General features: G+C 48.2%; 1 protein-coding gene across 6 annotated transcripts in view; it reads left to right on the top strand.

Annotated features, from left to right (window-relative positions):
- The first annotated feature begins 1,398 nt into the window (after positions 1–1,398).
- LOC117249600 (protein-methionine sulfoxide oxidase mical3b-like) overlaps positions 1,399–13,359 on the top strand; it is a 50,903-nt gene continuing 38,942 nt past the window's right edge. For all 6 annotated transcript variants that reach the window (XR_013490390.1, XR_013490393.1, XR_013490392.1 and 3 more), the window contains exons 1-12: positions 1,399–1,455; positions 7,163–7,524; positions 7,641–7,848; positions 7,928–8,044; positions 8,490–8,591; positions 8,949–9,104; positions 9,206–9,306; positions 9,391–9,648; positions 12,354–12,469; positions 12,736–12,862; positions 12,946–13,039; positions 13,126–13,273. Coding sequence is in view for 2 of the 6 variants with exons in the window: in XM_078165151.1 (XP_078021277.1) it covers positions 7,261–7,524; positions 7,641–7,848; positions 7,928–8,044; positions 8,490–8,591; positions 8,949–9,104; positions 9,206–9,306; positions 9,391–9,648; positions 12,354–12,469; positions 12,736–12,862; positions 12,946–13,039; positions 13,126–13,273 (1,691 nt within the window). In the remaining 4 variants the exon portion in view is untranslated. The remainder of the gene's footprint in view (positions 1,456–7,162; positions 7,525–7,640; positions 7,849–7,927; positions 8,045–8,489; positions 8,592–8,948; positions 9,105–9,205; positions 9,307–9,390; positions 9,649–12,353; positions 12,470–12,735; positions 12,863–12,945; positions 13,040–13,125; positions 13,274–13,359) is intronic.

Here is a 13,359-nt window from a genome sequence, read left to right as displayed (position 1 = left end):
CGCTTGTTTATTACAAACAATGCAGTTACTAACATGTTAATAACACATTATTAACATAGTCTTGTTATCGTGTATCTAAAATAAAAACCATAATAACGAGAACAGTCTTTCTGCAGCAGAACGGTTTCTGTCCTCATGTCATCACGTTGTACACTCATGATGACATCATTGCATCACGCTGTGTGGTCAAAGCCATGTGAAAATGTGCAGTGTTGCATCCCGCAGTGTGACACCAGAAGAACAAATGAGCACCTTTTCACTCTGCTCCAAAATGATCATATCTCAAAGACTAATTTTGTTTTTTTTACTTTTGTATTTTTGGTTTGTTTGTTTTTAAGATCATGTGTCTCAGTTTTGTCGTAAATAATGAAACATCAAACTAACTGAACTAAATAATGCACATAATTCAAAAACTGATGGAAGTGTTAAGAAATGTTGTGTTAAGGTTTCTACATTTAAAAATCTTTTGGATCAAAATATTTTATATATTTTAAAATCTGAAGAAAAACCTTTTTTTTTAACAACACAACACAATAACACAAAAACAATTTCAATCCTTTTATCAGTGATTCAGGTTTAAGAACTTAAAAAACCTTTCAGCTCAGGTTGTTCAGATTTTATGGATATGAAGTAAGATAAGATATACTTTATTAAGTATTTTAAGTAACTCCAGGAAATGACATCACAGATCACAGTAAGCAGAAATACCCCTGTAGGCTCTGGAGGGTTATTTCTACTGCAGAGTTCAGGGTTAAAGTAGAATAAATAATGTTTTCATGACGACTGTCACAGAGTGAGACGACACGTGGACATGAATTACCTGATTACGAGACTCATCTGATCTGATCATATTCAGGAAGTGTCGATGCTGAAGAGCACCAAGTCATAAACAGGTTATTGATGTCAGTGTTGCAGTGAGCAGTGTTGATCAGCAGAGGGAGCTGACGCTGCTGCTGCTGAGTGAGGTGTAAATAAAGTTTCTTTTAATTCACAGTAAGATCAGTTTAAATATAAATTCATCCTTAAAGTGTGTTTTAAAAATGTAATAATAATAATTATAATAATTTACACAAACAGCAGGAGGACAGTGTGACAACAGGAGTGAAACAATGAAGCTGTTGAGACAGAATAAAGAATAAAAAGAGTCACTAAATCATCTTTAATGATTTTTATAACAACAGTCAGTCTGAAGGTGGCGCTGCTGCTCTCTGAGGATGATGATGATGATGAAGCTGATCTCTGGCTCCTGATCTCCTCGGGTTAATCTCGTTAGCTCAGACACACTGAGAATACAGATTACTGTCTGTCCTCAGGGGGCGGGGCCTGCTCTGCACTGACCCCGCCCCCTTGACCTCAGACAGTGTGTGTGTGTGTGTGTGTGTGTGTGTGTGTGTGTGATTAGAGTGGATTTGGATGTCAGCCTGCAGCAGTGTCAGATAGAGAGCTCCGAGAGATGTGAGTACACACTGATTCATTTAATAACTCTTTATTATAACCTGTGTGTGTGTGTGTGTGTGTGTGTGTGTGATTTTCCAGTCCTGGAAAACCTGGAAAGGTCCTGGAATTTTGTTATGTTTAATGAAATTGTTACAGCTGATCATATTCCACATAATGTAACATAACAGGTGTGTTTTATTATCAGACAGGTGTGTTTTATTAACAGACAGGTGTGTTTTATTAACAGACAGGTGTGTTTCATTATCAGACAGGTGTGTTTTATTATCAGACAGGTGTGTTTTATTAACAGACAGGTGTGTTTTATTATCAGACGTGTGTTTTATTATCAGACAGGTGTGTTTTATTATCAGACAGGTGTGTTTTATTAACAGACAGGTGTGTTTCATTATCAGACAGGTGTGTTTTATTAACAGACAGGTGTGTTTCATTATCAGACAGGTGTGTTTTATTAACAGACAGGTGTGTTTTATTATCAGACGTGTGTTTTATTATCAGACAGGTGTGTTTTATTATCAGACAGGTGTGTTTTATTAACAGACAGGTGTGTTTCATTATCAGACAGGTGTGTTTTATTATCAGACAGGTGTGTGTCATTATCAGACAGGTGTGTTTTATTAACAGACAGGTGTGTTTTATTATCAGACGTGTGTTTTATTATCAGACAGGTGTGTTTCATTATCAGACAGGTGTGTTTTATTATCAGACGTGTGTTTCATTATCAGACAGGTGTGTTTCATTATCAGACAGGTGTGTTTTATTATCAGACAGGTGTGTTTTATTATCAGACAGGTGTGTTTTATTAACAGACAGGTGTGTTTTATTATCAGACGTGTGTTTCATTATCAGACAGGTGTGTTTTATTATCAGACAGGTGTGTTTTATTAACAAACAGGTGTGTTTTATTAACAGACAGGTGTGTTTCATTAACAGACAGGTGTGTTTTATTATCAGACAGGTGGGTGTTATTGACAGGTGTTTTTTTTTATCAGACAGGTGTGTTTCATTAACAGACAGGTGTGTTTCATTAACAGACAGGTGTGTTCTATTATCAGACGGGTGTGTTTTATTATCAGACAGGAGTGTTTTATTAACAGACAGGTGTGTTTTATTAACAGACAGGTGTGTTTCATTATCAGACAGGTGTGTTTTATTAACAGAAAGGTGTGTTTCATTATCAGACAGGTGTGTTTTATTATCAGACAGGTGTGTTTTATTATCAGACAGGTGTGTTTTATTATCAGACAGGTGTGTTTCATTAACAGACAGGTGTGTTTCATTATCAGACAGGTGTGTTTTATTAACAGAAAGGTGTGTTTCATTATCAGACAGGTGTGTTTTATTATCAGACAGGTGTGTTTTATTAAAGTCAGACTGAATGTTAAACATTAAGTAATTAATAATTTTATATTTCTAAACATGTTTTTAATTGAATAAATAAAAAATAAACATTCCAGCTGTTATGTTGTTTTTTGTTGCATTTTTATTAAAATGTTTTTGATGTTTTTCTATATTTGTGTTGATTTATTTTGTTTATGTCCTGAATGTGTTGGACTCTCGTAACTCTGCCTCTTAGTGAAAAGTTATCCACATTAAATGACAGATTATTTGTTTTAAATTATTGTGTAGTTAAAGCTGAACGTGTGTGTGTGTGTGTGTGTGTGTGTGTGTTGGTGCTTGGTACTGGTGGGTCTGTTCTGTATGAACTTCTTTGTTTCTATTCAGTCTAACACACACACACACACACACACACACACATAGCCGCTCAGACAAACACGGTCATGTGACCTGAACTCAGTGACATCATAATGACACTGTGTGATGCTTAAAGCTGCAGATCCTTGTTGAGATGCAAAACTTGCAGCGTCTCCTGTTATGGAAGGATTGGTGAGATTTACCTGAGCTGCACATTTCTTTCTTTACGTCGGCCATCTTGGTTTTACTCATTTACACGGTCAGGGTGGGGAAGCCCTTCTGTGTTGAGTTCACATGTTCTCCCCGTGTCAGCGTGGGTTTCCTCCAGGTGCTCTGACATGTTCTCCCTGTGTCAGCGTGGGTTTCCTCCATGTGCTCTGACATGTTCTCCCCGTGTCAGCGTGGGTTTCCTCCGGGTGCTCTGACATGTTCTCCCTGTGTCAGCGTGGGTTTCCTCCAGGTGCTCCGACATGTTCTCCCTGTGTCAGCGTGGGTTTCCTCCAGGTGCTCCCACATGTTCTCCCCGTGTCAGCGTGGGTTTCCTCCATGTGGTCTGACATGTTCTCCCTGTGTCAGCGTGGGTTTCCTCCAGGTGCTCCGACATGTTCTCCCTGTGTCAGCGTGGGTTTCCTCCAGGTGCTCTGACATGTTCTCCCTGTGTCAGTGTGGGTTTCCTCCAGGTGCTCCCACATGTTCTCCCCGTGTCAGCGTGGGTTTCCTCCAGGTGCTCTGACATGTTCTCCCTGTGTCAGCGTGGGTTTCCTCCAGGTGCTCTGACATGTTCTCCCCGTGTCAGCGTGGGTTTCCTCCGGGTGCTCCGACATGTTCTCCCTGTGTCAGCATGGGTTTCCTCCAGGTGCTCCGACATGTTCTCCCCGTGTCAGCGTGGGTTTCCTCCAGGTGCTCTGACATGTTCTCCCTGTGTCAGCGTGGGTTTCCTCCATGTGCTCTGACATGTTCTCCCCGTGTCAGCGTGGGTTTCCTCCGGGTGCTCTGACATGTTCTCCCTGTGTCAGCGTGGGTTTCCTCCAGGTGCTCCCACATGTTCTCCCCGTGTCAGCGTGGGTTTCCTCCATGTGCTCTGACATGTTCTCCCTGTGTCAGCGTGGGTTTCCTCCAGGTGCTCCGACATGTTCTCCCTGTGTCAGCGTGGGTTTCCTCCAGGTGCTCCGACATGTTCTCCCTGTGTCAGCGTGGGTTTCCTCCAGGTGCTCCCACATGTTCTCCCCGTGTCAGCGTGGGTTTCCTCCATGTGCTCTGACATGTTCTCCCTGTGTCAGCGTGGGTTTCCTCCATGTGCTCTGACATGTTCTCCCCGTGTCAGCGTGGGTTTCCTCCAGGTGCTCTGACATGTTCTCCCTGTGTCAGCGTGGGTTTCCTCTGGGTGCTCTGACATGTTCTCCCTGTGTCAGCGTGGGTTTCCTCCAGGTGCTCCCACATGTTCTCCCCGTGTCAGCGTGGGTTTCCTCCATGTGCTCTGACATGTTCTCCCCGTGTCAGCGTGGGTTTCCTCCAGGTGCTCTGACATGTTCTCCCTGTGTCAGCGTGGGTTTCCTCCATGTGCTCTGACATGTTCTCCCCGTGTCAGCGTGGGTTTCCTCCGGGTGCTCTGACATGTTCTCCCTGTGTCAGCGTGGGTTTCCTCCAGGTGCTCCGACATGTTCTCCCTGTGTCAGCGTGGGTTTCCTCCAGGTGCTCCCACATGTTCTCCCCGTGTCAGCGTGGGTTTCCTCCATGTGCTCTGACATGTTCTCCCTGTGTCAGCGTGGGTTTCCTCCAGGTGCTCCGACATGTTCTCCCTGTGTCAGCGTGGGTTTCCTCCAGGTGCTCTGACATGTTCTCCCTGTGTCAGCGTGGGTTTCCTCCAGGTGCTCTGACATGTTCTCCCCGTGTCAGCGTGGGTTTCCTCCAGGTGCTCCCACATGTTCTCCCTGTGTCAGCGTGGGTTTCCTCTGGGTGCTCTGACATGTTCTCCCTGTGTCAGCGTGGGTTTCCTCCAGGTGCTCCCACATGTTCTCCCCGTGTCAGCGTGGGTTTCCTCCATGTGCTCTGACATGTTCTCCCCGTGTCAGCGTGGGTTTCCTCCAGGTGCTCTGACATGTTCTCCCTGTGTCAGCGTGGGTTTCCTCCATGTGCTCTGACATGTTCTCCCCGTGTCAGCGTGGGTTTCCTCCGGGTGCTCTGACATGTTCTCCCTGTGTCAGCGTGGGTTTCCTCCAGGTGCTCCGACATGTTCTCCCTGTGTCAGCGTGGGTTTCCTCCAGGTGCTCCCACATGTTCTCCCCGTGTCAGCGTGGGTTTCCTCCATGTGCTCTGACATGTTCTCCCTGTGTCAGCGTGGGTTTCCTCCAGGTGCTCTGACATGTTCTCCCTGTGTCAGCGTGGGTTTCCTCCAGGTGCTCTGACATGTTCTCCCCGTGTCAGCGTGGGTTTCCTCCAGGTGCTCCGACATGTTCTCCCTGTGTCAGCGTGGGTTTCCTCCAGGTGCTCTGACATGTTCTCCCCGTGTCAGCGTGGGTTTCCTCCAGGTGCTCTGACATGTTCTCCCTGTGTCAGCGTGGGTTTCCTCCAGGTGCTCCCACATGTTCTCCCTGTGTCAGCGTGGGTTTCCTCCAGGTGCTCCCACATGTTCTCCCTGTGTCAGCGTGGGTTTCCTCCAGGTGCTCCGACATGTTCTCCCTGTGTCAGCGTGGGTTTCCTCCAGGTGCTCCCACATGTTCTCCCCGTGTCAGCGTGGGTTTCCTCCATGTGCTCTGACATGTTCTCCCTGTGTCAGCGTGGGTTTCCTCCATGTGCTCTGACATGTTCTCCCCGTGTCAGCGTGGGTTTCCTCTGGGTGCTCTGACATGTTCTCCCTGTGTCAGCGTGGGTTTCCTCCAGGTGCTCCGACATGTTCTCCCCGTGTCAGCATGGGTTTCCTCCGGGTGCTCTGACATGTTCTCCCTGTGTCAGCGTGGGTTTCTTCCAGGTGCTCCCACATGTTCTCCCTGTGTCAGTGTGGGTTTCCTCCAGGTGCTCCGACATGTTCTCCCTGTGTCAGCGTGGGTTTCCTCCAGGTGCTCCCACATGTTCTCCCTGTGTCAGCGTGGGTTTCCTCCAGGTGCTCCGACATGTTCTCCCTGTGTCAGCGTGGGTTTCCTCCAGGTGCTCTGACATGTTCTCCCCGTGTCAGTGTGTTTTTCCTCCAGGTGCTCCCACATGTTCTCCCTGTGTTAGCGTGGGTTTCCTCCAGGTGTTCTGACATGTTCTCCCTGTGTCAGCGTGGGTTTCCTCCAGGTGCTCCGACATGTTCTCCCTGTGTCAGCGTGGGTTTCCTCCAGGTGCTCCCACATGTTCTCCCCGTGTCAGCGTGGGTTTCCTCCATGTGCTCTGACATGTTCTCCCTGTGTCAGCGTGGGTTTCCTCCGGGTGCTCCGACATGTTCTCCCTGTGTCAGCGTGGGTTTCCTCCAGGTGCTCTGACATGTTCTCCCCGTGTCAGCGTGGGTTTCCTCCAGGTGCTCTGACATGTTCTCCCAGTGTCAGTGTGGGTTTCCTCCAGGTGCTCCAGCTTCCTCCCACAGTCCAAAGACATGCAGGTTAATTGGTGACTCTAAATTGTCCGTAGGTGTGAATGTGAGTGTGAATGGTTGTCTGTCTCTATGTGTCAGTCCTGTGATAGTCTGGTGACCTGTCCAGGGTGAACCTTGCCTCTCGTCCAGTGTCAGCTGGGATAGGCTCCACCCCACTGCGACCCCCAACAGGATAAGTGGTTACGGAAAATTAATGAGTGAATGAATGTAGGGTTTCCTATTATAGAAGGATTGGCGAGATATTCTTGAGCTGCACAACATTTCTGTCTCTCTGTTGGCCATCTTGGTTTAAATAATTTATGTTGCACTCCTGACATCTGGCCAGTAGGTGGCAGTGTGTGACACTGAGGTTCATTGTAAATATACGACTACAGCAACAACATCAGCAGCTCTTAAAGAATTAACAAACATGGTTTAATGTTTAAAATGTTTCTGTGACAGAGTGAGACCTCCCTCTTGCGAGGCGAGCTGGAGTCCGTCAGTGACATCATCAGCAGGTGACACCCTTCCCATGGTGCCCTGCAGCCTCCGGGGTCGCCATGGGAGACGAGACATACCCAGAATGCCGAGCTCAGGAGCTATTTGATGAGTTTGTGTTGGCGTCAACCTGCAGGGCGGCACTGTGGACCTTCAGCCAGCTGTGTGAACACCTGCAGCTGGACCGCAGTGCTGCTGAGAGGCCGCTGTACCAACCAATCAAACGGCGCCTCAACTACTGGAGGGCCAATGCTCTGTGGGCCAAACTGGACCGAAGGGCCACCCAGCAGGAGTACCAGAGGGCCCGAGTCTGCAGCAACACCACTGTATGTTTCTTATTCTAAAATATAATGTATGACTAATCTACCATAGGTTTTTTACATTAAATATATAACAGCACTGATTGGTCAGCTGTGTCCTGTCTCTGTCTCTGATTGGTCAGTGTGTGATCATCGGGGCGGGGCCCTGTGGTCTGCGGACGGCGGTGGAGCTGAGCTTTATGGGAGCTAGAGTGGTGCTGCTGGAGAAGAGAGACTCCTTCTCCAGGAACAACGTGCTCCACCTGTGGCCCTTCACCATCCACGACCTGCGGGGCCTCGGGGCCAAAAAGTTCTATGGAAAGTTCTGCGCTGGTTCCATCGACCACATCAGTGAGTCTGTTATCCGTTACGCCCGTCCAATCAGGACGGCCGGACGGTCCAGTCAGAACCACCTGTTTCCTGTCTGCAGGTATCCGTCAGCTGCAACTGGTCCTGCTGAAGGTGGCCTTACTGCTGGGGGTGGAGGTCCATGTCAACGTGGAGTTCAAGAACCTGGTGGCGCCGCCGGAGGATCAGTACAGACACAGTGAGAACCAGGGTTCTATTAATAACTACCCTGGATCGTTAGTAAAGACAAAGAAAAGATCTGAAGAATTTATTTCAACTTGTTTTCCTGTCTGTCCCTCTGTCCAACTGTCCCTGTGTCCAACTGTCTCTCTGTCCACCTGTCCCTGTGTCCACCTGTCCGTCTGTCCACCTGTCCCTCTGTCCACCTGTCTGTCCCTCTGTCCACCTGTCCCTGTGTCCACCTGTCTGTCTGTCCACCTGTCCCTCTGTCTGTCTGTCTGTCCACCTGTCCCTGTGTCCACCTGTCTGTCTGTCCTCCTGTCTGTCTGTCCACCTGTCCCTGTGTCCACCTGTCCATGTGTCTACCTGTCCGTGTGTCCACTTGTTCCTGTGTCCACCTGTCTGTCTGTCTGTCCACCTGTCTGTCTGTCTCTCCAACTGTCTGTCTGTCCACCTGTGGACAGAGGTGGGTTGGAGGATGGAGGTGAGTCCAAAGGCTCATCCTGTCAATCAGCTGGAGTTTGACGTCATCATCGGAGCAGACGGACGGAGGAACACACTTCCAGGTAAACAAATGGTCTGACAGAGGACAGACTCAAAGTCCAGCTGAGTCTGTTTGACTGAGTCTGACAAAGTTTGAGAGCTGATTCTGGGAATGAGTACATCGTGTTTGGCATGATGGCGTTCTGTCGTCTCATTTAGACACTTTTTAGAGACACATAAAGCTTCAGAGGGACGGAGAACAAAACATGACCTTATTTCAGACATCGAACCAACAAACTCACTGACTTCAAGACGAGGGAACAGGAAATGCTAACATGCTAATGTGCTAAAATCCTAACTCATCCCTTTAGAACTCTTTTTTACCTTTTAACTTTTACCAGAAATATTTCAACAATGTTTTGTGGTGATGTTTCGAGCAGGTTTCAGACGTAAAGAGTTCCGGGGGAAGTTGGCGATCGCCATCACTGCGAACTTTAAAAACAGAAACACATCAGCTGAGGCCAAAGTGGAGGAGATCAGCGGCGTTGCCTTCATCTTCAACCAGAGGTTCTTCCAGGAACTGCGACAGGAAACAGGTACGGAACATAAACCTGTATGGAACACGTCCCCCGTCGGGTTTCTTTAATTAGACATTAATTTAAAGTTGTTATCGTTGATGGTGTTGACGATGTTCCAGGGATCGACCTGGAAAACATCGTTTACTACAAAGACGACACGCACTACTTTGTGATGACGGCCAAGAAACAGAGTCTGCTGGAGAAGAGGGTCATCAAACAGGTAAACAACACCTGGAGACATAAACAACAAACAACAAACAACAACACACAACAATAACCACAAAAAAATGTCTCTGTCCATCAGGACTTTGCGGACACTGAGCTGCTTCTGTCTCGGGGAAATGTGGACCAGAATGCATTGCAGGTCTACGCCCGCGAGGCTGCAGACTTCTCCACCAATCACCAGTTGCCATCTCTGGACTTCGCCATGAATCACTACGGTCAGCCGGACGTCGCCATGTTCGACTTCACCTGCATGTATGCATCAGAGAACGCTGCCTTGATTCGGCAACGCTATGGTCACCAGCTGCTGGTCACACTGGTGGGAGACAGTCTGCTGGAGGTGAGACAGGTGGAGGAACAGACAGGTGGAGGGACAGACAGGTAGAGAGACAGACAGGTGGACAGACAGACAGGTGGAGGGACAGACAGATGGAGAGAGACTAGCTGGGTTTTTTGGGAAATTTTTCCATATCAGCTGTGAGGGTCCAATGACAGGTTTCAGGGACAGAGGGTCTAAAGACAGAGGGTCTAAGGACAGAGGATCTAAAGATAGTAAGTTTAAGGACAGAGGGTCTAAGGACAGTAGGTCTAAGGACAGTAGGTCTAAGGACAGAGGGTCTAAAGACAGAGGGTCTAAGGACAGACGGTCTAAAGACAGAGGGTCAAAGGACAGAGGGTCTAAAGATAGTAAGTTTAAGGACAGAGGGTCTAAGGACAGTAGGTCTAAGGACAGAGGGTCTACGGACAGTAAGTTTAAGGACAGAGGGTCTAAGGACAGTAGGTCTAAGGGCAGAGGTTCTAAGGACAGAGGGTCTAAGGACAGTAAGTTTAAGGACAGTAGGTCTAAGGACAGAGGGTCTAAGGACAGTAAGTTTAAGGACAGAGGGTCTAAGGACAGTAGGTCTAAGGACAGAGGTTCTAAGGACAGAGGGTCTAAGGACAGTAAGTTTAAGGACAGTAGGTCTAAGGACAGAGGGTCTAAGGACAGTAGGTCTAAGGACAGAGGTTCTAAGGACAGAGGGTCTAAGGACAGTAAGTTTAAGGACAGTAGGTCTAAAGACAGAGGGTCTAAGGACAGAGGGTCTAAGGACAGTAGGTCTAAGGGCAGTAGGTCTATGGACAGAGGTTCTAAGGACAGAGTGTCTAAGGACAGTAGGTCTAAGGACAGTAAGTTTAAGGACAGAGGGTCTAAGGACAGTAGGTCTAAGGACAGTAAGTTTAAGGACAGTAGGTCTAAGGACAGTAGGTCTAAGGACAGTAAGTTTAAGGACAGAGGGTCTAAGGACAGTAAGTTTAAGGACAGTAGGTCTAAGGACAGTAAGTTTAAGGACAGAGGGTCTAAGGACAGAGAGTCTAAAGATAGTAAGTTTAAGGACAGAGGGTCTAAGGACAGTAAGTTTAAGGACAGTAGGTCTAAGGACAGAGGGTCTAAGGACAGTAGGTCTAAGGGCAGTAGGTCTAAGGACAGAGGTTCTAAGGACAGAGGGTCTAAGGACAGTAAGTTTAAGGACAGTAGGTCTAAGGACAGAGGGTCTAAGGACAGTAAGTTTAAGGACAGAGGGTCTAAGAACAGTAGGTCTAAGGACAGAGGGTCTAAGGACAGAGGGTCTAAGGACAGTAGGTCTAAGGACAGAGGGTCTAAGGACAGTAGGTCTAAGGACAGTAAGTTTAAGGACAGTAGGTCTAAGGACAGAGGGTCTAAGGACAGAGGGTCTAAGGACAGCAGGTCTAAGGACAGAGGGTCTAAGGACAGTAGGTCTAAGGGCAGTAGGTCTAAGGACAGAGGTTCTAAGGACAGAGGGTCTAAGGACAGTAGGTCTAAGGACAGTAAGTTTAAGGACAGAGGGTCTAAGGACAGAGGGTCTAAGGACAGTAGGTCTAAGGACAGTAGGTCTAAGGACAGAGGGTCTAAGGACAGTAGGTCTAAGGACAGAGTGTCTAAGGACAATAAGTCTAAGGACAGTAAGTCTAAGGACAGTAGGTCTAAGGACAGAGGGTCTAAGGACAGTAAGTCTAAGGACAGTAGGTCTAAGGACAGAGGGTCTAAGGACAGTAGGTCTAAGGGCAGAGGTTCTAAGGACAGAGGGTCTAAGGACAGTAGGTCTAAGGACAGTAAGTTTAAGGACAGTAGGTCTAAGGACAGAGGGTCTAAGGACAGTAAGTTTAAGGACAGAGGGTCTAAGGACAATAGGTCTAAGGACAGTAAGTTTAAGGACAGTAGGTCTAAGGACAGAGGGTCTAAGGACAGTAAGTTTAAGGACAGAGGGTCTAAGGACAGTAGGTCTAAGGACAGAGGTTCTAAGGACAGAGGGTCTAAGGACAGCAGGTCTAAGGACAGAGGGTCTAAGGACAGTAGGTCTAAGGGCAGTAGGTCTAAGGACAGAGGTTCTAAGGACAGAGGGTCTAAGGACAGTAGGTCTAAGGACAGTAAGTTTAAGGACAGAGGGTCTAAGGACAGAGGGTCTAAGGACAGTAGGTCTAAGGACAGTAGGTCTAAGGACAGAGGGTCTAAGGACAGTAGGTCTAAGGACAGAGGGTCTAAGGACAGAGTGTCTAAGGACAGAGTGTCTAAGGACAGTAAGTCTAAGGACAGTAGGTCTAAGGACAGAGGGTCTAAGGACAGTAAGTCTAAGGACAGTAAGTCTAAGGACAGAGGGTCTAAGGACAGTAGGTCTAAGGACAGAGGGTCTAAGGACAGTAGGTCTAAGGACAGAGGGTCTAAGGACAGTAGGTCTAAGGACAGTACGTCTTAGGACAGAGGGTCTAAGGACAGTAGGTCTAAGGACAGTAGGTCTAAGGACAGTACGTCTAAGGACAGAGGGTCTAAGGACAGTAGGTCTAAGGACAGAGGGTCTAAGGACAGTAGGTCTAAGGACAGAGTGACAGAGAGATGATGTTTATGGTGACAATGTCTTTTCTTGGAGGGTTCACACAGCTGGTTCACAAGATCTGCTCTGATGTCTGTCCTCCTGTCTGTCCACCTGTCTGTCCTCCTGTCTGTCTCCCTGTCCCCGTTTGTCCTTCTGTCTTCCTGTGTGTCCACAGCCCTTCTGGCCGATGGGGACAGGAATCGCTCGAGGATTCCTGGCAGCTCTGGATTCAGCCTGGATGATCCGATCGTGGTCTCAGGGAGGAGCTCCGCTGGACGTCCTCGCAGAGAGGTGGACATTTATACTGAGGACATGTTTATACTGTCAGAGGGACAGGCTGTCCTTTAGTCACTGTCTGTCCCCCTGTCTGTCCCTGTCTCCCCTTGTCCATGTCTCTGTGTCTCTGCCCCCCTGTGTCCCCCTGTCCCTGTCTCTGTCCAACTGGCCCTCTGTCCCCATGTCCCTGTGTCCCCCTGTCCCTGTCTCTGACTCTGTTCAACTGCCCCTCTGTCCCCCTGTGTCCCTCTGTCCCTGTGTCTGTCCCCCGTGCCCCTCAGAGAGAGTCTGTACCGTCTCCTCCCTCAGACGACACCAGAGAACCTTCAGAAGAACATCAGTCTGTTTACTGTCGACCCAACGACCAGATACCTGAACATCAACCTGCTGCTGGTCACACCTGTACAGGTACACACTCACACACTCACACACACACACACACACACACACACAGGTCATCCAATAAGAATCAGTGTCTCTGTCCTCTCCAGGTGAGACACCTGGTGGACACAGGTGAGGAGGCCGGGCTGAACACACACAGTGGTGACATCACGCGGCTGCAGTCTCCAGGATTCCGCCCACAAAGTGAGTCTCATTAACAGAGGGAAGTGATGATGTCACTGTGACTGAGCTGTGCTGTGATTGGTCGCCTGTCTCCTGCTCTCTGATAGGTTCCTTGTCTCAGTCCAATCAGCTGCTCTCCTGGTGTCAGGAGCAGACCCGTGGTTACCGTGGCGTCGCCGTCACCGACCTCACCACTTCCTGGAAGAGCGGCCTCGCACTCTGCGCCCTGATTCACCGCTTCAGACCTGACCTCATGTAACCCTGCCATCATCATCATCATCATCTTCGTCATTATTATTATTATTAGTTATTATTGTTACTCCATATTCAGCACTGTAAGT

This window comes from Epinephelus lanceolatus, chromosome 23 (genome assembly GCF_041903045.1).
Source record: "Epinephelus lanceolatus isolate andai-2023 chromosome 23, ASM4190304v1, whole genome shotgun sequence".
Taxonomy (NCBI): Eukaryota; Metazoa; Chordata; class Actinopteri; order Perciformes; family Serranidae; genus Epinephelus; species Epinephelus lanceolatus.
Note: the sequence above shows the minus strand (reverse complement) of the source record. Positions and strands in the feature narration are given on the sequence as shown.